We start from the raw sequence: 24,052 nt of genomic DNA, 5'->3' as shown, positions 1-24,052 counted from the left end.
TTTTATGTGACTGTTTATCATCTGATCTGGCCCTTACATTATACTTTTCAGTCCTCTGCTCCTGACTATAACCTGGAGATTCTCTATCATCAGACTCTCCCCTAAGAGAAGTCTGTGTCCGATCCACACGCTCCTCTGCAGCAGTCGGCTTTCCCCCATCTCCTAGTTTAAAAACTGCTCTACAACCTTTTTAATGTTTAGTGCCAGCAGTCTGGTTCCACTTTGGTTTAGGTGGAGCCCATCTCTCCTGTATAGGCTCCTCCCATCCCAGAAGTTTCCCCAGTTCCTAATGAACGTGAACCCCTCCTCTCTACACCATCGTCTCATCCACGCATTGAGACTCTGAAGCTCTGCCTGCTTACCTGGCCCTGCGCGTGGAACTGGGAGCATTTCTGAAAATGCCACCATAGAGGTCCTGGATTTCAGTCTCTTCCCTAGCAGCCTAAATTTGGCTTCCAGGACATCTCTCCTACCCTTCCCTATGTCATTGGTACCTACATGTACCACGACCACCGGCTCCTCCCCAGCACTACACATAAGTCTATCTAGATGCCTCGAGAGATCCACAACCTTCGCACCAGGCAGGCAAGTCACCATACGGTTCTCCCGGTCATCACAGACCCAGCTATCTACATTTCTAATAATCGAATCTCCCATTACTAACACCTGCCTTTTCCTAGAAACTGGAGTTCCCTCCCCCGGAGAGGCAACCTCAGTGAGAGAGGCAACCCCAGCACCATCTGGAAGGAGGGTCCCAACTATGGGAAGCAGGGGCGGCTCTAGAAATCGGGCTGCCCCAAGCAGCGCGGAGCACTGCGCCGCCCTTCCCCGGTCCCGCGGCGGGTCCCCTCTTCCCGCGGCTCCGGTTGAGCTCCTGCCGGCATGCCTGCGGCAGGTCCACCGGAGCCCGGACGAGTGGACCTGCCGCAGTCATGCCTGCGGGAGCTCAACCGGAGCCGCAGGAAGACGGGACCCGCCGCAGTCATGCCTGCGGCAGGTCCGCTCGTCCCGGGCTCCGGTGGACCTGCCGCAGGCATGCCGGCGGGAGCTCCACCGGAGCCAAATGCCGCCCCCCCGGGAAACGGCTGCCCCAAGCGCCTGCTTGGCGCGCTGGTGCCTAGAGCCGCCCCTGATGGGAAGGTTTCCCTCTGCTCCCATTGACTGCTCTGCTTCCCTGGGCCTTTCTTCCTCCTCAACAGCACAGGAGCTGTCTGAGCGGAGGTGGGACAATTCTACAGTGTCCCGGAAAGCCTCATCAACATACCTCTCTGCCTCTCTTAGCTCCTCCAGTTCCGCCACCCTGGCCTCCAAAGTCCGTACATGGTCTCTGAGGGCCAGGAGCTCCTTGCACCGACTGCACACATACGCCACCCGCCCACAGGGCAGGTAATCATACATGCTACACTCAGTGCAATAAACTGGATAGCCCCCACCCTGCTGCTGGGCTTCTGCCTGCATTGTCTCCTAGTTAATGTAAGGGTGGTTTAAAGAAAGAGGTTTTGAATGTAGTTTGGTTTATAGGTTTTAGGATTTATGGGGGGGGCCACAGGGAAGGGGTTACGGCCAGCGAGGGACTCCCGCTCCCTTCCCACTCCCCTCCTAAACTCCCTTGCGAAACTCCCTGTTAGCAGCCCCTGGTCGCAAAGCTCCCTGGTCGCTTGTGCGCGGCTTTATAAAGCCCTGGCCTGAGTGAATGTCCCGCCCACTGATTAAGGCTCAGCCAATTACCAGAGGCTTCGAGCTTTCAAACCTGCCTCCAACTGCCGGCCAGAGCACACGGTCCCTCAAACAACCAAACAAACAGACTGACAAACACAAGCTCAGCACACAGCAAGTAACCCCCAAACACAAACAAACACACACTACAGACAGTCACTTACCCCACAGATGCTGTATTAGCTCCTCCTTCACCTGGAGAACTCCCTTGCGAAACTCCCTGTTAGCAGCCCCCTGTTCGCAAAGCAAATCCTGAAGAATTCAAGGATCTGAATGTGGAGGAGGCTTGCAATTACTTTAGATCAAAGTTGCAGAAGCTATCTAAAGCCCTAATCCCAAGGGAAGGGGAAAAATTTTGTAGGGAAGGGTGGTAGACCAAGCTGAATGAGCAAGCATTTCAAACAGGTGATTAAGAGACAGTATAAAGGAATGGAAGATGAGCAGGATCAGCAAGGAAAGCTACCTCTTGGAGGTCTGAAAGTGTAGGGATAAAGTGAGAACTGCCAAAAGCCAAGCAGAGTTGGATCTTGCAAAGGGAATTAAAACCAATGTAAAAGATTCTATAGACATATAAAGAAGAAAAACAAGGAAACAAGAAGTGGGACCAATAAGCATTGAGGATGGAGTGGAGATTAAAGATTATCTAGGCATGGCCCAATTCCTAAACAAATACTTTGTCTCAGTTTTTAGTGAGGCTAATGAAGGGCTTAGGGGTAGTGTCAGGGTAGCTAATGGCAACGAGGATATGGAGGTAGAAATTACCACATCCAAGGTGGAACTCAAACAGCTTAATGGGACTAAATCAGTGGTCACGGATAATCTCCCATCCAAGAATATTAAAGGAACTTGCACATGAACTTCCATGCCCAAGAGCAAGGATTTTTAATGAAACTGAAAACTCAGGGGTTGTACCCTATGACTGGAGAATTGCTAATATAGTTCCTATTTTTATGAAAGGGGCTAAAAGTGATCAGGGAAACTACAGGCCTCTTAGTTTGACCTCAATTTTATGCAAGGTCTTGGAACAAATTTTGAAAGAGAAAGTAGTTAAGGACATAGAGGTGAATGGTAATGGGGATAAAATACAACATAGTTTTACAAAAGGTAGATTGTGCCAGACCAACCTGATCTCCTCCTTTGGAGATGGAAACTGATTTTTTAGACAAAGGAAATGCAATAGATCTAATCTACCTGGATTTCAGTAAGGCATTTGATACAGTTCCACATTGGAAATTAGTTAAATTGGAGAAGATAGTGATTAATTTGAGAATTGAAAGGTGGATAAGGAACCAGTTAAAGGGGAGACTGCCATGGGTCATACTGAAAGGTGAACTGTCAGGCTGGAGGGAGACTACTAGTGGTGTTCCTCAGGAATCAGTCTTGGGACCAACCTAACATTTTTATTACTGACCTTGGCGCAAAAAGTGAGTGTGCAATAAAATTTGCAGATGACACAAAGTATTGCCAATACGGAGGAGGACCAAAATATCATACAAGAAAATGTGGATGACCTTGTAAACTGGAGAATTAGAAATGGGATGAAATTTAATAGTGCAAAGTACAAGGTCATGCATTTATGGACTAACAACAAGAATTTTTGCTATAAGCTAGGGGAGTGACAGAGGAGGAGAAAGACGTGGGTGTATTGGTTGTATATACCCCTGACTAAAACTTGGGGTGGGGGTGCTGTGGGTGCTGTGGAACGGCAGCCCGAGTACTGGGAGGGGGCGGGCAGTAGCACATGACCTGAGACCCCTGCTGGTGCTGGGGGGGGGGGGTTGGCGGGGCGAGCAGGCTCCCTACCTGGCTCCACGCCTCCCTCCCGCAGCAGCAGCAGTTTGGGTATGGGAGGGGGTAGGGGGTTGGGGCACAGGACGGGGTGAGGCGGGCTTTGGGTGGTGCTTACCTGGGGGGCTCTCCAGAAGCAGTGACATCCCCCTCGCTCAGCTCCTAGGCAGAGGTGTGGCCAGGTAGCTTTACGTGCTCCCTCCGCCCAGAGCGCTGGCTTAGCAGTTCCGATTGGCTGGGAATGCAGCCAATGGGCGTTGTGGGGGCGGTGCCTCCAGGCCTGGCCATGCCTCCATCTAGGAGCTGAGCGAGGGGGATGTCGCCGCTTCCGGGGAGCCCTCCAGGTAAGCGCTGCTCATAGCCTGCCTCACCCTGTCCCATGCCCCAACCCCTTACCCCTCTTCCACACCCAAAGCCAGTTCTGGGGTGGGGGGCAGTGGCCCGAAAACTGCCCCAGCAGCAGCCAGTGTGACTGGCACAGGGGCTGCCTGAGCTGTCCCTAAGCCAGGCGCAATGGCCACTGCAAAATCACGGAGGTCACAGAATCCGTGACTTCAGCCTTACCTAGAGTAACTGTTTGCAGAATAGTACTTATAACTAGAAGTATCTGCTCAGGAGAGATCCAGGACCAGGATAGCAGAGCTGTTGTTCATACAGGACTGAAATCCAGTGATAGCTCTGTGAAAGAAAACAAAGTATATATCTGGCTCTAGAATTGCTGATAGTCACTCGCTGTTCATTAGCAACAGTAATAAAAAATTACCCATTAAATTTTCAGATGCAGATAAAAATAAAAACCGAATTTGTCAGGGCAGATTCTCTGTGCTATTATGTTCCCTTTACTCTTGTGGTGGAAATGTACTGTACTCTTGTGGTGGAAATGGAGCAAAAACCACCCACAAATGCCATGCTGGGGATTTCTCCAGAGTGGGTGAGTCCCCAGTAGGTGAATTTGTGTCCTTCAATTCCCTCTGTGTAGCTCCTGATGAAGGGGGCCTGTCAGGGCCGGGAGGGGAATGGCCATGCTACTCTGGCTATTCCCAGTCCTTTGGGGAACAAAGCCATCAGATTCAAGTTAGAGCAGCCACAAGACTGCACTAGCCTGGCCTGGGACTGGGGCAGACATTCAGGGAAACACAGTCCCTCGGCTCTACTGCACCCAGCTAATCTAGCCTATCAAATCTAACAAAGAGCAAATATTAACAATGTCAACACAATCTAAAACAAAGTATTCAGATGCTCAACTATTTTGAAAATACTTTCAAACATTCCTTCTAATGTCATAATGTTTTTAAAATGTGAAACAGGACATTGTATTTACCAGTTGAATAGAAACTTTTAGGAGTAATAGCTACCTCCCCAGCAGACAAAATTAACCCACTACCAATTTTAGGATAAGAACAAAGCATAAAGTCACATTTCTGCACCATTTTGGCTCACGGATTCCATTTCAAGTGTGCTGTATATGTCTGAGTCTCATGCAAGGATTTTTTTTTAAAAATTACTATGGTATTTATAACTTTTTGTGAAAGAAATGCAAACAGGAATGAAAGCATGCAGTTTAATAGAACCATTCATTAAACTACTTAATTTGGCTACTCTGGTTACTAATGAAATTAAGGCTGTCTTCACTAGAAACGCTGCAGCTGCATTGCTGTTGAGTTTCAGTATAGACACTCAGTACAGCATCGGGAGGGGTTCTCTAGTTGCTGTAGTTAATCCACCTCCCCGAGAGCCAGTAGATAGGTCAATGGGAGAACTCTTCCTTTGACCTATTGCTGTCTACATCTAGGGGTTAGGTCAGTTTAACTATGTCTATCTATCTATTTAAATGTCACTCAGGGATATGGATTTTTCACACACCCTTGAGCAACACAGCTGGGTCAACCTAACTTTTTAGTGTAGACCAGGCCTAAGAAGCTATTGTCATGGCCCACAGACCCTAAACAAACCAGATAAACTCTAATTACTAGATTGACAATTCAAGTTTTTAATTACCAGTGATAAACATATTGGGAGAAAACTGTTATGATACTGTATTGGGAAACCACATCCTCCCTACTTTATACCCATCCCACTCAGCCTCAGTGTTTTGATCAGAGTATAGTAAGGGAAGGCAGATAACCACATCCCCAATCTGCTGTCATTCTCAGACAGCAGAGTTTCCGATGTGCCCTTCTGTTTATCAGACAAGTGGTGAAAAACACAAAGGACATAAGCACCCACAGCGGGCCCAGTCCTACAACCAAAACTTCTATTGGCCCTTTGGAAGACTTGCATTGGCAATTTAACTTCAAGTAAAGCTTTGCCTAAGCAAGGACTGAGAGTCTGGAGGTGCAGCACACACAGGCCAGCCCAGGGTGAGAGAGAGGCATAACTCTCTTGGGGGGGGGGGGAAGGAGGAAGGGGGAGAGCGAGAGAAAAAAACCTTCAGCCTGAGGACTGCCTGAATTACAGGAGCCCCTTCTCAGCACTATGCATGTCCACTACTTTCCAAAATCCTTGCAGCAGTATGTGCATTGGCCCTGCCTCTTCTCATCTGTAATGCACTACCGCTCTTGTCTCTGACATACAGATAAGTTTTGTTCAGCTCCAGGTCATGTGTTGGAATTTTATGCAAATTACTTAGCTAATTTGCCTAGCTACATAGAACTTGCATGTGGCCAGGAATGGATTAGAGTTTTAGGGGAACCCTGAAAGGGAAAGCTGGTCTTAGTTCAACACCTTTTCCCTCAGCATTAAGTGCACAGTATGGTTTCAGAACTGGTATTTATGGTCACATGCAGTAGCGGATTAGCCACTGGGCCAACAGGGCCCAGGCCCAGGGGCCCTGGCCAATTGGGGGGCCCCAGAAAAATGGGCACCACCATGCCTCGACCCGCTCTGCCCGCCTGGCACTCCTGCCAGGCAGCAGGGTCAGGGCGAGGGGACTTCCCCCACTTCCTGGCATAAGTGCCATGCGGGCAGAGCAGGGCAAGCTCCCGTGCACAGCAGCACACAGGGATTCAGCCAGAGAAAAGAATCACTTCCCGGAGATCTGGATATAGTGCAAACCCATCTATTGTAATCCTGTAGAAATTATTATCTGTATTACTGTAAGGCTGTATAGGCTGAACTGTCTACTTACAAGTCCCAGTAAAATATCCCACTAAATGATGCAAAATAAACATCCCCTATTATTTGCAAGACCTGAGCTATATGTACAATTATTATGAAATGTGCTTGCTGTAACAAACTTCTGTTAATTTGGAGTGTGACTCTCAGATATTAGCTAATCATATGAGATGCATGGGGAGAGGGGGAATTATATATTTTAAATATAGTATCAAGGCCCTTTCAGGGACAAAATCAACAGGTGTAAAACTTAATTGACTATATGGAGATTATTCCCCAAAAGAAGGGAAAAAAGGTGGCTAAAGAAAAATAAAGGAATGCATTATTCAAAGACCTGAATGTATTTTATACACATATTAGAATCCCATCCCTATTGTATATGTAAAAGAACAAAATCAATTTGAAGAGAATTAGAGAATTTCAAATGAGTCATGTTATCTTTATTAAATAAAAAATTGGACCCAGGTTCCCTGTGATGGGGTAATTTTGTCCCAGACTGGTGGTGCAAAGCTGCCTTAGCATTTTCACTCTATGATTGCATAGTAGTAGTATAGTATACTATACTACAGGTAACCTTTTTTTGAAAGCTATTATGACACCATTACATCTAAATGTCAGTACTAGCCTAAAGAGGAAACTATACTCTGAAGAACATGTAGCTGGGAAGTCCATAGACAGAACTAATGTCTGCTTCTATTAGTACCAAAACAGCAGTCTGACCTAAATAGCAATTTGTTTGGCATTGAAAGACAAACAAGAATAAGATCCAAAGAATGAATCATAAGAAAAATCGTGTACTGTACTACATGATCAGTCTCTTCCCAACCCAAGGCCAAAAGCTGTATGTATGCTTGAGGTCTTTTTTCTCGAGAACCTTAATACTGTTTCAACATTTGTGGATGGCAACTTTATGATGTTAGATTAAGAAACAGAGGCATACTCTACCTAAGGCATTTTTTTAAATAGTCAATTAAGCCTATTATTAATTCCAGTAAGCACATTAGTTACATTATTGCAACATCATGTGTGATACTTAAATGCTTTATCAGTGTTCTGATAAAATCCTGGAGTTTCCACTGTGACCTACTAGTTGCTACCCAGGTCCATTGGGGACTTTTCATGATGACTTGCTAGTCACGGGGTTATTGCCCTGATTTGACAGACCTCTGACAATGATCTATTTAGTCATTGGTCCAGTCTACCCAAGATGCCTGATTCAGGGTCACAGAGAAAAAAGTTTTTGTGGGGCACCACTAGAAGTCTATTTCTGATATAGGCCCACACTTCTGTCAGCTATGATGCCGCTTTACAAGTGTAGCATGGAATATTAAATAATATTTTGCTCAGGTTGTAAAAGTTTCTAACTGAAATGTGCTTGGGGTACTCAAAATGCATTGAAACAGCATGCAAAATTATGAAAATTCAACATCCCATTCACACAATCTACTCACCCACCTTCATAGGGATGCTGATAAAGAAAAAAGTAATCACTCATCAAAAATATTATTCACCCCCACGTGTGTGGGTGAGTGGAGTTTTGCAAGGCTGCACTTAAATATTTTTAATTTTACATATCAGCCATTTAGCCTCATGTTTACTTACGATTTCCCATTTAACCTACTAACATTTTCCTTGACTGCCTCATTTGTAAAGGTATCTGGAACTGTACCTTTACAAATGAGGTATAGATACCACTGTAAAGGTTTCTGGAACTGTTCTAATGGCTCCACCCAAATCTTTTTTTTTTTTTCATTGCTAATGTCCTCGTTTATTTTATCTAGGTACCTGGACATCAGGTTCTTGTCCAAATTTTTTTGCCAAGTAATGTTCCTTCCCCCCATTATGTTCTAATTAGCTTCTTAAGACTTTGCTTAAACTGATTTTTAAAATGGGGCTGTTTCTCAAAATAGTTAGGTGTGCAAATTTGCATGCTCAAAATTGCAAGCTTAATTTATGTGTCTGCCATCTACCACAAGCACATCTGCCAATTACTAGAGCAGGCCATGTGTTTTCAATTACTTGATTTGCTTTCACCATCACAACAATTGCATGTGCCTCAGTTCCCCATCTGTCAGACAGGGATATTAATACTTCCTTTCTCCCAACCTCTGCCTGTTTAGATAGTAAACTCTTCAGAATACAGACTGTCTCTCACTAGGCATATGTACACCACCTAGCACAACTGGGATCTGATCTTTGTTGGGACCAGTAGGGACTATGGTAATACACAGTTGCAAACTCTCATAAGTAACTCTATTTCGGTCTCTGCTAGAGACAGGCTCCTGCTCACCTGCTCCAGCTTTCACACTATTCCCAGCCTTGCCCAGCAGTTTTGGTTGGCTGCTTTCTCCCACTCCCCACTTCCTGGGGAAGAAAAGCCACTCAGAACTCTACCCTTCCCACAGAGATTTGTGGGGAGGGGTAAGGGAGAGGGACCACCAATATAATTTTCACACTACGGGAGGGAGGGAGGGGAGGAAGCACAGAAAGAGCCCAGGAGCTCAGGACCACTCTTTCCTCTTCCCCTCTTCTGAAATATTGAAAAAAATTGGTCAGCTCCTCTCTGCTCCTTCCTCGCCACACCCTGGCACCATCATGCCTGGGGCTGAGAGCTCACATGGAGCTGGCTAGGAGTAGAGAGAGAGAGTGTCCCCCCCACTCCTCGAGCATGGGAGATGGGGGGGCAAAGAGCCCCCACAGCTGCAGTAGGAGCTGAGGTACATTGCAGGGAAGGGGCCTATGTGGTGCTGGAGAGCGCAAAATTTATGTGGCATTACTAGATTTTTACATGATTTTAGGGTCTTTTTGTTTTTAAACTTTTGGGGGTAGTCGGTACTATATAAATAGTAGTAGTGTGTAAATCAGGTATGTAATAGTGCAAGGATGGGCTGCAAGGTGCTCTTAGGTCAGGAGACCTTTGTTAAACATTTCAGCACTAAATTGAAGGGAGAATGTTGCAGAGATTTCCATAGCTCTGATAGCAGTATGGGGGTCGGCGATAGGAAAGAGGAGGGTTAACAGTAAGTCATCCCTGTCAGAGAGGACTTCCCTGAGGTTTATATAAATGCTTCTAAGGAGCAAATATTTTGCCTTTATAATGTGACTAGACTACAGTGGGTGGCAGGAATTTACACAACATTATAATGGGGGAGGAAGCACCTTGTCCCACCTCTCCACCTTCAAACAACACAAGAGGTGGTAATCTATTAAAAAGTTGAACCCTGTGCTCTACTCTCAATATACTCAGTATAGTTTTTTTCAGAACTGAAGTATAAACACTTCTAACAAGTGCACTTAATATAAGTTTCTTGAGCAAGTAATGTTGCCCCTTTCTCAGCTATGTTTATCAAAATGCATTTCTGCAAACATATTACTCCTAGCACACAGGGTTCATAACAGCCTAATGGGAGAAATGCTATGGGAGCCCCCCTGTTAAAATATTGGAAACTAACGATTTCATTGCCTATGTTGCATGGCCATTACAAAAAATTAAAAAATTCAGTCCCTCTATGGATTTAACAGTTTTGTCTGATGTTCTTTGGAATATCTTCCCTTATTTATGATTGAAGAGATTTAGGTTGAGTTGATTTTCTCCAATTCTTTGGATTCATCAGTGAGAAGTCCTTTAAAGAAGTTTTAAAAATATTTCTGTGACTTCTTTCATTCTGGATTAACCCTTAGAAGTTCTCCAGCTAATGTTAGTAGTACATTCTCTACCATTATTGTATCCCAGTAGCCACATTGTGCTGGGCATCATCCACACACCCAGGGAAACACTGTTGCAGTCCCCAAAATGCTAGTAACTTTGCAAGAGGGCCAAGCCCTAAGTCTTTTTTTGTACTACCCCGACCACATCCCTATAAATAATAAAAATAAGACTGAATCCTGTTCCAGTCTCTCCTCACTGAAGAAGTAAGCTGACACTCATTCACCCTACTCACATCTCATGTTGCATTAATGTGAATGAATAACAATCTCAGTATTTGCATATAAAGGGGATAATCACATCAGAAAGTCATACTATCCCTGTTTTCAGGGCCTGGCTCTGTCACTTTTACAGAAATAGCAGCCACCTGAATAAGCCAATCAGCAGCCAACTTGGTAAAACTCCCAGTAGGATGGGTGGGCACTACACACCGCAGAGATCACTCCAAGGCCTATCACACAATAATGTTACTTCCTTACTCTTCATTAAGCCTCCCAGTTAGCATCCCTGCCAACCAGCATCAGAGACTGGCACTTCTGTGGGTAGTGAGTCTACAGGCAAATCAGTTGCACCACTATCACAGGAAAGTGGCTATGACTCAAAGTGAGGACTGGTGTCTGTGCTTCTACTCTCCTCCTACTGCACCATAGGCAAGCACGAGATTGTGGCAGGATATTCAGGGCAGGAAAGACAAAGGGTCAAGAAAAGATGAGAGACTGAACATAGCAGAGAATGGGAGACAGAACCAGAGAGGAAAGAAGAAAAGAGCAGAGGAGACTGAGGAAAAGAAAAGTGGGAAAAAGCATAGAAAATGAGGGAGGAATGGGTAGCAGTTGTTTTATCCCACCCTCTCAAGTGCCCAAGCCCTCCTAAGCAGGCCTCACTAGCCCCCACTGTAACAACACATAGTCAACCTGTGGAACTCATTGCCAGTGGATGTTGTGAAAGACAAAAATATAATTGGATTAAAAAAATTAGATAAATTCATGGAAGATAGCCATCGATGGACCTATTAGCCAAGATGGTCAGGGATGCAACCCCATGTCCTCGGCATCCCTAGCCTCTGCCATAAGCTGGGAGTGGATGACGGGATGGATCACTCGAAGATTGTCCTGTTTTCAGGGTTGTCATTTTTTCATACAAACTCATCTATCATACTCAAGGTTTGACAGTTCATGTTTCACCAAACCATTGCAGATCAGAGAGCCGTCCTTGAATCACTGAAGACCTCAGGTAGTTCTTGATCAGTTTAAATTTCAAATAGCTATTTTTGCAGAAGCTAAAATTGTGCATATAAAGTTATTTGCAGTGGTGTTGTAGCAGTGTTGGTCCCAGGATATTAGAGATACAAGGTGGGTAAGGGAATATATTTTATTGGACTGACTTCTGTTGGTGAAAGAGACATACTTTCAAGCTATACCTGAAGATAAGCTCTATATCTCGAAAGCGTGTCTTTTTCACCAACTTGGTCAAATAAAAGATACTATCTCACCCACATTCTTCATATAAAGTAAGGCATTTATATCCCTAGATAGGCACTTCAGTAAAAGTAGCCTGATTTTAGAGGTGCTTGATATCTGCAGCTTCCACTGGCCTCAATGCGCACTGCAGCTGCTCAGCACCTTTGTATTTAGGTTAGGGATGTCAAGAGATTAAAAATATTAATTGCAATTAATCGTGCTGTTCAACAATAGAAAACCATGTATTTTAAATATTTTTGGATGTTTACTACATTTTCAAATATATTAATTTCAATTACAACATAGAATACAAAGTGTACAGTGCTCACTTTATTTTTTATTACAAATATTTGCACTGTAAAAAACAAAAATGTATTTTTCAATTCACCTCATACAAGTACTGTAGTGCAATCTCTTTATCATGGAAGTTGAACTTACAAATGTAGAATTATGTCCAAAAAAAATGCATTCATAAATAAAACAATGTAAAACTTTAGAGCCTATAAGTCCACTCAGTGTTACTTCTTGGTCAGCCAATCACTCGGACAAACAAGGTTGGTTACAATTTGCAAGAGGTAATGCTGCCCGCTTCTTGTTTACTTCATCACCTGGAAGTGAGAACAGACATTTGCATGGCACTGTTGTAGTTGGCATTGCAAGGTATTTACGTGCCAGATACACTTAAGATTCCTATATCCCTTCAGGCTTCAACCACCATTCCAGAGGACATGCTTCCATGCTGATGGTTCTGCTTGATAATGTTCCAAAGCAGTACGGACTGTTCATTTTCATCATCCGAGTCAGATGCCACCAGCAGAAGGTTGATTTTCTTTTTTGGTGGTTTGCGTTCTGTAGTTTCTGCATCAGAGTGTTGCTCTTTTAAGACTTGTAAAAGCATGCTCCACACCTCGTCCCTCTCAGGTTTTGGACGGCACTTCAGATTCTTAAACCTTGGGTCGAGTGCCATAGCTATTTTTAGAAATCTCACATTTGTACCTTCTTTGCATTTTGTTAAATCTGCTGTGAAAGTGTTCTTAAAACAAACATGTGCTGTGTTATCATCCGAGACTGCTATAACATGAAATATATGCAGAATGCGTGTAAAACTGAGCAGGAGACATACAATCCTCCCCCCCGCAAAGGAGTACAGTCACAAATTTAATTGATACACTATTTTTTTAACGAGCATCATCAGCATGGAAGCACGTCCTCTGGAATGGTGGCCGAAGCATTAAGGGGCATATGAACGTTTAGCATATCTGGCATGTAAATACCTTGCAACGCCAACTACAAAAGTGTCATGCGAATGCCTGTTCTCACTTGCAGGTGACATTATAAATAAGAAGCAGGCAGCAGTATCTCACAATGTAAACAAACTTGTTTGTCTTAGCCATTGGCAGAGTAAGTAGTAGTACTGAGTAGACTTGCAGGCTCTGAAGTGTTACATTGTTTTGTTTTTGAGTGCAGTTATGTAGCCAAAAAAATCTGCATTTGTAAGTTACACTTTCACGAAAAAGAGATTGCACTTCAGTACTTGTATGAGGTGAATTGAAATTTTTACATTGCATATATTTGTAATAAAAAATAATAATATAAAGTAAGCACTGTGCACTTTCTATTCTGTGTTGTAAAATTGAAATCAATATTGAAAATGTAGAAAAACATCCAAAAATATTTAATAAATTTCAATTGGTATTCTATTGTTATGTGTGATTAATCATGATTAGTTTTTTAGAGTTAATAGCGTGAGTTAACTGATTAATTTACAGCCCAATTTAGGTACCTAACTTTAGGCACCAAGTTTGAAAATTTTGGACTTTGCAACTTGATCAAGACAAGAGAGTATCAGCCAGAGCTCAGATTAGTCCCTTGCACCTGGTGCTTTTCACAGAGCTGTCCTTCTTTGCAGCCAGAGGTCATGCTGGCTGCTTTGCAGAGGAGCTGGCTCAGTCACAGGCAGCCATCTGGAAGAGAGCCTGCAACAGCCGTAGTGCCACCAGTAGTAGGCTGGGGAGTACTGTCCATACAAACAAGAACTGATCTGAGATCTTCACAAAAACCAAGAGAACTACAGATAGATCCATACTTTTTTCCAGATCCCAGTGACCACTATGGGTGGCTGTGAGGGGACTGTGATAGTGTGTGATATTAGGGGGGAAAATAAAATAAAATAATCAAGCTTTCAGCATGACTGAGCATTTTACATAGGTTCCATTTTCAAGGCTACCTTTGTAAGGAAAAAGATTAGAAACTTAACTTACAAAGAAAAGTTCTGAGATCTCTTCCATTTTTAGGTCCCTCAAATTAGGCAGGTCCTGCAACTATAGATTTTGCAGGTCCACAAAGGCCAGCTTGGCTTTGCACTTCTATTTTCATCCAAGGATCTCATAGCAATTAATAGACAATTAATTCAGCTTCCCAACCTCTCTATGAGGTAGATATTATTCTCATTTTTATACGGGAGTGAGACAAATTCAGTGCCTTGCCCAAAGCCACACAGTGTGTCGGGGCACAGCTGAGAACAGAACCCTACCTACTGGACACTCCATACCTAATCTGATATTTTGAAAAAAACTGTAGAATTTTAACTCATTTTTCAGATTTGTGAATGTGCAAAGTTGTGTAACACTCCCATCCCCTCTGCACCCAGGCTCCCTTACATCCACTCTACCCATGTGTAGAGGAGTCAAAATTTGTGAAACTTATGCATCAAGAACCGAGAAGATCATGAAAATTAAAGGAGAGGGTGGTCTACTTTAACTTACACCTTCATAAACAGTTGCTTTTCTTGTTATGTTCCTCTCTTCCAGCACCCAACACATTAATTACACCAACTCACACTCCCTTAGGGGACACACAAACTCTGTGGGCCAAATTTAGAGTTGACGTATCAGAAGGCATGTAAGTTCCATTTGGGTAAGTGAGAGTGATAGTTTATGTCACTCAGTTTAAGGGTGTCCAAATGTCACATGCTTGATGAGAGTGCCAAGTGAAAATGTAAGTTAAACTAGCCTGGACTTGCCTCTGAACTTAGTCTAAAAAGGCAATAGGAGCCTTCCTGTAAAAGCCTCTACTGTAAATGAGCTCCAGAAGTACAGGTAACATTTTCAATGTCAGTGGGTCCAAATGTCATCAAATATGGATGTGCTCCACCGTTTCTCTGCTGAAATTTTTACCCAACAGCAACTTAAAAACCAAAGCATTTGGAGAATCAATGAGAAGCAGGAAGGAAGAGAGAGTGGTGAAAGCTGGCACCCCTTATATAGTTACTACCAAAACAAATTGCAAAATTACAAACCAGCCCAGTCACATGGAGAAAACTAAGAAGTAGCGAAAACTGAGAAGTGACTGATCTTTGCTGTACCTCTGAAACATGAGCAACAAATGAATGTGTGGAATTATTTTCTGCTCATAAGGCAGTATTTGTTATTAAAGTAGCCTTCTATGATCAAGTTAGACCATTTTTTTCCCCAACAGGAGCCCTAATTGTAAGTTTGAAATTCAGTCAAACTTGTGTCATACCTTTCTGAGCTAATTATTATGGTTTAAGAGCTTGTTTCCTCATTCTGAAATGCATATTAAATTTCTTTTCTTGTTTCATGACCCCTCTCATTCATTTTCAGATCACAGCCTTATATTGTCACCATCTTGCATGTGGCTTAGCCTCATGGGGAATCTCTTCCTAGTTGATCAGTACAGGAACACAATACTGAGGGGCTCAATTATTCTAGATAAAGAAAATAAATATAAACTTTTTAACCATAAGTTTCCATCTTTACTCATTTTATAATTTATGAAAAATGCATCCACCAGAGTCTCTAGGTAAAGGCTCAACATAAGTCAAGTTACAACTCTCACAAAAACAAAATGAAGTGAGATAAGTCTGACTTCTTGGCCTCAAAAATAAAGCTCTACCCACATAATAAAGATCCATGAATTTGGTGTGCTATTAAGGCCCTAATTAGCTATTACATCTTTTTGCCTCTATATATGTTATTACAACATTTTACATGTATTCTTTGCTGCAAATTATTAGAAAAATAAAAACTGTAGCCAGTATAACATTTTGCTACTTGAACAGGACTTAACTTGTGTAGAAAACTTTTAGACACATACAGTAACATTGCTTCCAGTTGGCACTGCACATAGTCAAAAATTCCTGCAGTTAAATGCAAAACATATTGATTGTCAGTGATGTCTAAGGCTGAAAAACTTTTCAATGAACTGAAAGTTTTATATAGTTGGAATAGAAAATCTAAATATAAGCGTGTGTGTGTGTGTGTCTTTTCATTCTCTTTGGGAGGGTTTGGGGACGATTCTGTTATTGTGTATTGCCAATGTTTTACATCACCAAAGATTATGCTAAGCCATAACTCTTGCTCAGAATATTTAGTTTCTTAACCCCTTACAATCCTCATTAAAATTAAGGAAGTGAAGCAGATTTTCATTCTCCTATATTTAGACCAATATTTCTGAAGGATTCTTATTTATCCCCAATTACATCAACAGTCAACCTGGGGACCATTGAATAGAAGGAGATCACCACTGTCACAATGCTACTCTAAACTGGAACAATAGTCTTTTCAACACCAATACCTATAGGTTCTGTAGCTACTGTGCAGACCTTAAAAATAATAATCAGGAATTCCATAGGCAGAATATTAATAGCAGTACTGTAAGTTTGTCAGTACTGAAATCCCAACATAATATACTAAAGCTTTTAAATAAAGCTGTGTTAAATATATGAATACCATTCACATTTAATAGTGGGTCTCTATTTTTCTGTTAATGTATTTATAAAAAAAACCTAAACTTTGGGAGGTTCACAGCCATTAATAGTGCACAAGATGGACTCTTCTGGTGTTCGTAGACTGCCAGTCTTTCAAAATACTTCCATGCAGAATGAAGCTACAGAGATACCTAGTGGGTAAAATTTATTGTACTGTTATGACACACTGAGAAACTTTAATGCAAGAAATTTGACATCTCAAAATATGTTTTCATTAGTGAGAATCTGTATAATTTCTAAAATAAATAGTAAGATTTATTTTGGAAATAGGGCTTAATCCTACAGTCCTTTCACACAGCTCCCTCTGAAGTCAATGATTTTATACTGTTATCAATAAATCAGTCTGTATGCTAGAGAATCTTGTACAAATGAATTTGTTCAAGTGCTTCTCTATCAATATCCTTTTCCATGTATTCATCATAGTCCAACTTCATCTCTTCTACCCACTGGCTAAGCAGTATATCGGTCTGAAACAATTAAAAACAGATACATAAATTAACACAGTTTTGAACAACCAACTCAACCTACGTTCCAAGGGTGGCAGACATAAGTGAGAAGAGGAGAGAAAGACAGTTTAGCCATTACAGCTTATTCACCATTGGTAAGTTAAACTTATTTCTGGAAGCATCATTTTACCTAAATAGGAAAGAGTAAGGATAACTTCTGAAAAGTAAATCAGTCAGCTTATCTGTTTACTCAAGTTTGGGTCTGACTGTGGAAAACATACTGAGTTTTTAGCTGGAATGGGAGTCTCTTTGGATTAATATCTGCTGATTAATTATACACATGATTTTATGTTTCCACCCATATTCCAAGTAATATATTGATGAAAGCATGTTATACAACTCAAAACAGACATAGTATAGGCTTTAATAATAGTATAATACTTTGAGATCCTCAAAATTAAGGGCTGGTATGAATTAAGCATCACAACAGCCCTGTGGGGGTAGATAAATAGTATCCCAATTTTACAGCTGGGGAACCAAGGCACAGAGAGATTGAAATAAGTTTTCCAAGGTCATGCAAATTGCTGGCAAAGCTGGGAATAGATCCCAGGGTCCTGATTCCCAGTTCTCTGCTCTAAGCATTTGACCACACTGCCCTCTCTGTGATACTGTGCAGCCTGAATAGTAACTACACCTCTACCCCGCTATAATGCGGTCGGGGGGAGCCAAAAATCCCTACCATATTATAGCTGAAACCCCATTATATCAGGGTAGGGGCTGCAGGGCTTTGGTGGTGATTTAAAGAGCTCTGGGCTCCAGCCGCTGGGGGGAGCCTCAGGCCCTTTAAATCGCCGATGGAGCCCTGCTGCCACAGCCCCAGAGTAGGGGCGGCAGGGCTCCAGCGGTGATAGAAAGCAACAGCTGGAGCCCCGGACCCTTTAAAGCGCCGCCAGAGCCCCACTGCTACCACACTATACGCGAACCTGTGTTATATCAGATCGCGTTATAGCAGGGTAGAGGTGTATTAGAATGCATATTGACTCACCATAACACCTTCATAAAGAGTAAGATAAAATTTGTCAGCTTAAACTATTTGAAAAAGAACCACGAACCTGTAGGTTTGAGATAGATTCTTCAAGGCTTGGGACTGTCACTAATAATGACCCTTTTTTCCTCATATTATGACTGATAAATTCCCAGGCTCTGAAACACATTTTAAAATCCAAATATAGTATTTAAAGATCAAAAGATTGCCAGTTTTTAGAGAAAGAAACACATTCAATATAAAATGAATTTAACACTGATAATTTAGTGACCAGAAGTAGATTGCAAATCTTTAAAGTCAATTTGTGCTTTAGTATAAAGTCATTGTTCATATCTTACTGTACGTCTGTGTGTGTGGACCAGCCACTAACACCAATGGGAGCTACTCATGCAGATCAGAGAGATTATATGGCTTTGGAGTTTTATTTTTGAAATATGTTGTTTCTTTTCCTTTTTAAAATTAGGTTTAGTTGGTGCTCAAAAAAGGGAAGAATGAATAGTTCTGTCAGTGGCCTGTGGTGAGGGCAGAGATTATGTAATCTTCCTCACTTAACTCTAACATACTTTACCCATGACATTCAACACTGTTGCTGTTACAATCTGGAGCCTGAGAGGCTGCCAGTTATGTCCAAGTCTGTTGTTTTTTTGTGATAGTCAACAAATATCCACTCTAAACTAGGATGAGACACCAGACAACTTAATTTATGACCTAAAACAGAATTTGAACTCTGGTCTCTAGAGGAGAGAGGCTAGTCCTCACTTACTTTTTTTATTCACTATAGCCAAAAGTTTCTCTTCATATCACTATGCTGCAGTGGTGACAAAATACTTTGAGATAAATTAACATAATCACAGTATTATAGATATATCCTCCAGCATTACTTTTTCCTGATTTTACAAGTCAGATCATTTCACATACCACAGTAATATCGACTAAGAATAATATAGTTTCCATCACTCTGCAAACCTCATTCTTCCTTAGGCTTGTTGTGCAACATTAAGCCAATAATCTTTAGTTCTTAAGGGTACGTCTTCACTACCCACCGGATTGCGGGTAGCAATCGAATTCTCGGAGTTAGATATATCGCATCTCATCTAGACACAATATATCGAACTCCAAACGCGCTCCCGTCGACTCCGGAACTCCACCACCGCAAACGGCTATTCGCATAGCTGAAGTTGTGTACCTTAGTTCGACCCCCCCCGCCCTCAGTGTAGACCAGGCCTAAGGCAAGTAAAGGCATAACTGTGTCTCAAAGAACACAGGTGTAATCTTAACCATGCCTTTGACCTTTATAGCTCACCTTTGAGGACTTCATGTTTGAAATATCATTAGTAACTGTAATTTGCAGTGTGAATACGTATTTATAGCCCTTTTGTAATCCTTTGATGAAGGATCCTCTTATTTTGTTACAGATTTTAATCTTTATGTTGTTAAAGCAATTCAAGACCATTTAATTATTTCCTATAAAGACAGCACCCTATTTTAACAGATTAGTGCAAATGTTCTGAGAAATGTTTTGGTGGAACTAAGAGAAAAAGCTTTTAGTAGATTTCAAAACTAATGAGTGCCCTTAAATTTTAAGCTGCTAAATCTGACTAAATCAAGTACAGGCATTTTAAAATACATTTTTCTAATACAAATTATGTGTGTGACTTCAAAAGGCACAATATAAAGGATTTTTTATAACTTGCAAGGTTAAATCCACTGGCAGAGAAACTGATTACTTGTTTGGACACATACTTACCTGGCCTGTTCCAATCTGTCGAGAAAATATTCAAAGACATTATTCATTACAAGAACATCAGCATTTTGAAGGAGTGAAGCCTGAGTACAGATGTCTGAATGAAGCACCTGAAGGACAAATAATTGTACATACGTAAAAGTTAACTTAGAAGAAGATGCACAGCTTTCTAATAGACATGGTCTGTCTATAGAGCACAGTATACAATTCATACAATTTATATTAAGTAACAAAGAAATGAACTCACTAGTGAGAGTGTTAAAGAAGCCAGTTTTATTTCTTCAGTAATTACAGTACTTAATTCATTATGTATATTAAATAAAAATATATTACATCTACTTTTGCTCTTGATCACTGAATGCCACAATAGAAGATATAGGAAATTACTTATATTTTAGTTACCTGTGCTTTATCATCATGAATGCTTATTAATTTTAGTAAAGGATTTAATCCAGCTAAAGCTTTTAATGAAGCTATTAAAATGCATTTTAAGGGCTGAGCTGGTTGTTTAGTGATTAAGGCTCAGACTGTCCATGAAGACCCAAGTTTGGTTATTGTATTCTTCTTCCACATACTGGGAGTAATGGAGATGCGATGTGCTCAGCTCTCAGAGGGAGAACTGCAGAGACAGAGTGCCTCATATTATTAAACAGGTCCTTCTCCAGTCAGTATAAGAGCTCTTCTTGAACATCAGCATCCTGTCCAGTCTTCCTCAGCCAAAACAATGGTAGCAGAAAATGGAGTTGTGGGGCAGCTGATGATGACGACAACATAGGGGGAATTTGGAGGCTCATCAAAACTAACAGGAAGTTGGAGGACTTTCCTCCTAACCCAGAAAAATAAATCTTAAATTTCTGATTGAAAAAGTAGTAGTATAATCTCTTTTGGGATTTTGTCAATCCATGTGTTATTTGTGCACCAAGATTTGATTTGAAGTGTCCCTACCAATTAGAAATCAACCTAGTGAATTTGTCTAACTTCTGGAATCAGCTAAACTGATACTTTGCTTACTCAGTCTGAAGTAGAACACTGGATCACTGTCACCATGAAAATGTTACTTATAGGAGTGACATTATCATGGTGGACAAACAGGATGATGCAGTGGCACTGGTCACCTTTTACAGTCAGTATTAAGGGACTAATAATGCAGAAAAAAAACAGTTACTAACCTTTCCATAACTGTTTTTCTTTGAGATGTGTTGCTCACGTCTATTCTGTGTTAGGTGTGCACAAACTGCATGCACCGTTGCTGGAGATTTCCCCCTCATTGGTATTCATCAGACCAGCTCTAGTGCCCTCTGATGCTGTGCACTTATGCACTGGTATAAGGGACATAACCATCCCTGCATCCTCTCAGTTCCTTCTTGGCTGCTAACTCTGACAGAGGGGCAGGAGGGTGAATTATTGAATGGACGCAAGCAACACATGTTGAAGAACAACAATTATGGAAAGGTTAGTAACCGTTTTTTCTTCTTTGAGTGCTTCCTCATGTCACGTCAATTCCACAGTAGGAGACTCACAAGCAGTACCCAAGGAGATGGGCTCGGAATTCATGGACATGCAGCTAAGACTAAGGGCTAGTCTACACTTACCAGCCGGGTCGACGCGGTGAGTTCGACTTCTCGGAGTTCGAACTATCGCGTCTAATCTGGACGCAATAGTTCGAACTCCGGAAGCGCCGCGGTCGACTCCAGTACTCCACCACTGCAAACAGCGGTGGCGGAGTCGACCTTGGAGCCGCAGACTTCGATTCCGCGGCGTCTGGACAGGTGAGTAGTTCGAACTAGGGTACTTCGAATTCAGCTACGCTATTCATGTAGCTGAATTTGCGTACCCTAGTTCGACCCCGCTTCTTAGTGTGGACCAGCCCTAATAAACTAAATTTGAAGAGAAAAACACCTTGCCGGAGGCTATGTTCTATCAACCGTCACAGGCTGGAAGGAAGGAACTGACAGGGTGCAGGCCGGATCTGGCTCGCATGATTGCCACCCCCATGACGCTGCTGGCCCAGTGCCGCTCCCAGAAGCAGCCGGCACCGTGGTCCTGCAGCCCCTGGGTGGGGGGCAGAGGGCTCTGTGCACTGCCCTCACCTGCAGGCACCCCCCCCCAATCAAAGCTCCCATTGTCTGGGAATGGGGAACCACAGCCAATGGGAGCTTTGGGGGAGGTACCCGCAGGCAGTGGAAGCACACAGAACCCCTGCCCCTCCCTCCCCTGCCAGGTGCTGCAGGGAAGTGGTGCCAGCCGCTTCCAGGAGCGGTGCGGGGCCAGGGAGCCTGCCTAGCCCCACTGTGCTCCGCTGCCACCCCGGAGCCACTCAAGGTAAGAGGCGCCGGGCTGAAGCCCGCCCCCTCCTGCACCCCGCACCCCAACCCTCTGTCCTTAGCCCCCTGCCACACCCCTCCTGCACCCAAACCCCCTGCCGAGCCCCGCCACACCCCTCCTGCACATGAACCCCCTGCCCTGAGCCCCCTCCCACACTCCACACCCCCTACCCTGAGCCCCCTCGTACACCTCACACCCCTCCTCCACCCCAACCCCTTGCCAAGCCCTTTCCTGCACACCACATCCCCACTCACACTCCCTCCTACACCCCAACCTCATGCCCCAGCCCTATATCCATGGCCCTGCATGCAATTTCCCCACCCAGATGTGGCCCTCGGGCGAAAAAGTTTGCCCAGCCCTGTACTAACAGAATATTTTGTAGTGATTCCATTATAACCAAACATTTCGGTAAACAAAACAAAACTTTCCTGAAAACAAAACTCTAAGACTAGTTAAAAATGAAGAACTAGCAGCACTGGTGACTTTCATCCATTTAAGAGAATAGAGCCAAAGCGTTCACTAAGAGTTTATAGTCATACTTCTTATGCACCTAGACTATAAAAGGAATTAAGTTCTCTGCTTCTTTGGTTAAGAAGATTATTTGGACATTATTCTCAGTATGTTCTTTAATCTGAACGACAACGTTATCTGGGTACAGTACAATTCTTGTTTCCTGGAAGTATTATATACTCTTTTCTAATTTGGTGATTTAAAGGGATTGTGTCAACAGTCTCAAATCTGATCTGCAATACCTTTTTTTAAAATGTCCTCTGAATTCCAAATCACTTCTTTAAAATCCTCCACAATGTTGCCAAGAAAAAAAAATGTTTGTGTGCTATATATAAGTATTTGTCAACGAACGGTGGGGACTGACTGTTTACTAAATTGAAAGGGAAAAAGAAATCAGTACTGAAAAGTGGTTTTCTCTTAGTACCGTGAAAATCAAAAACTACTATATAAAAATAGTTACATGTATTAAAGTTAGATACATGTAAGGGTGATTTTCTGAATTTGCCCCAATTTCTGTTGTTTTTTTAACCAACCTCTAAGCATTCACATCAAACATGGTACAACATAAGTGACTTCTATGCACTTATTTTTTAAATTTATGAACAGAACAACAAAAGACTCACTCATAAATTCACTATTAAATATAGAAATTGTTTTACTCTGATATCTCAGGTAGTAGGGGTTACAGTGGAAAGAGTGTATTGTTCTGGATTTTTATCAGAACATCCCAGATAACAGTGGCCATTATGAGGCTTTTTTTCCTCCAAGATTTTTAACCTCTTTTTACCTACATATTACTTAGCCAACTGGCTTCTGGCTGTTTTTTCATGCTACTGAATATCTCAATAAAAGAGAGGATTCATTTTGGGGTGAAGCTGAAATCCAAGAATGAAATGTTTAAAGCAGTGTGTGATAATGTTCAAAACAGTGTGTAATAACAGGAGTGACATGACTAAATTAACATCAAGTGGGAGCTGAATGGCAAAGTCACCAGGCACTGCTTTGAAAATGTATTCTCTGTTTTATCTTTATGCACGGAAAACTATAGTACTTCAGCAAAATTACAAAGTGTGAAGAAAAACTAACATTTAAGGTGTATATTTTCCAGATATAAAGCAACTCAAGAGCATGTATATACACATCTACAGTCTCTAGTGAATTAACCTGATGGAGCATTCTGTTGTACAGTACAATCATATTTCACTGATATATTTCAGACACATCAGAAGCCTTGTTTACACTGCAGCTAGGAGCAAGCCTCACAGCCCAAGTAAACAGACTCATCCCAGCGGGGCTTGAGCTAGTTCCAAAAAAAATAGTGTGGATGCTGCAGCACCAGTGAAGGCTCAGGCTAGCCACCCAAGCTAGACACACCTCACTCCCAGCTGCAGTATAGACATACCCTGGGA

At 42.4% G+C, this 24,052-nt stretch overlaps 1 protein-coding gene across 1 annotated transcript in view; it reads right to left on the bottom strand.

Moving 5' to 3' along the window:
• Positions 1 to 1,885: 1,885 nt before the first annotated feature.
• Positions 1,886 to 24,052, bottom strand: part of LOC120405445 — a 54,055-nt gene continuing 31,888 nt past the window's right edge. The window contains exons 6-10 of the mRNA XM_039539115.1: positions 19,812 to 19,918; positions 18,132 to 18,222; positions 15,307 to 17,040; positions 4,069 to 4,182; positions 1,886 to 1,985 (exon numbers count right to left, since the gene is read on the bottom strand). Coding sequence (XP_039395049.1) covers positions 16,924 to 17,040; positions 18,132 to 18,222; positions 19,812 to 19,918 — 315 coding nt within the window. The 3' untranslated portion in view covers positions 1,886 to 1,985; positions 4,069 to 4,182; positions 15,307 to 16,923. The remainder of the gene's footprint in view (positions 1,986 to 4,068; positions 4,183 to 15,306; positions 17,041 to 18,131; positions 18,223 to 19,811; positions 19,919 to 24,052) is intronic.

The sequence above is a fragment of the Mauremys reevesii genome, linkage group 4, assembly GCF_016161935.1.
Source record: "Mauremys reevesii isolate NIE-2019 linkage group 4, ASM1616193v1, whole genome shotgun sequence".
NCBI classification, from domain to species: Eukaryota; Metazoa; Chordata; order Testudines; family Geoemydidae; genus Mauremys; species Mauremys reevesii.
Note: the sequence above shows the minus strand (reverse complement) of the source record. Positions and strands in the feature narration are given on the sequence as shown.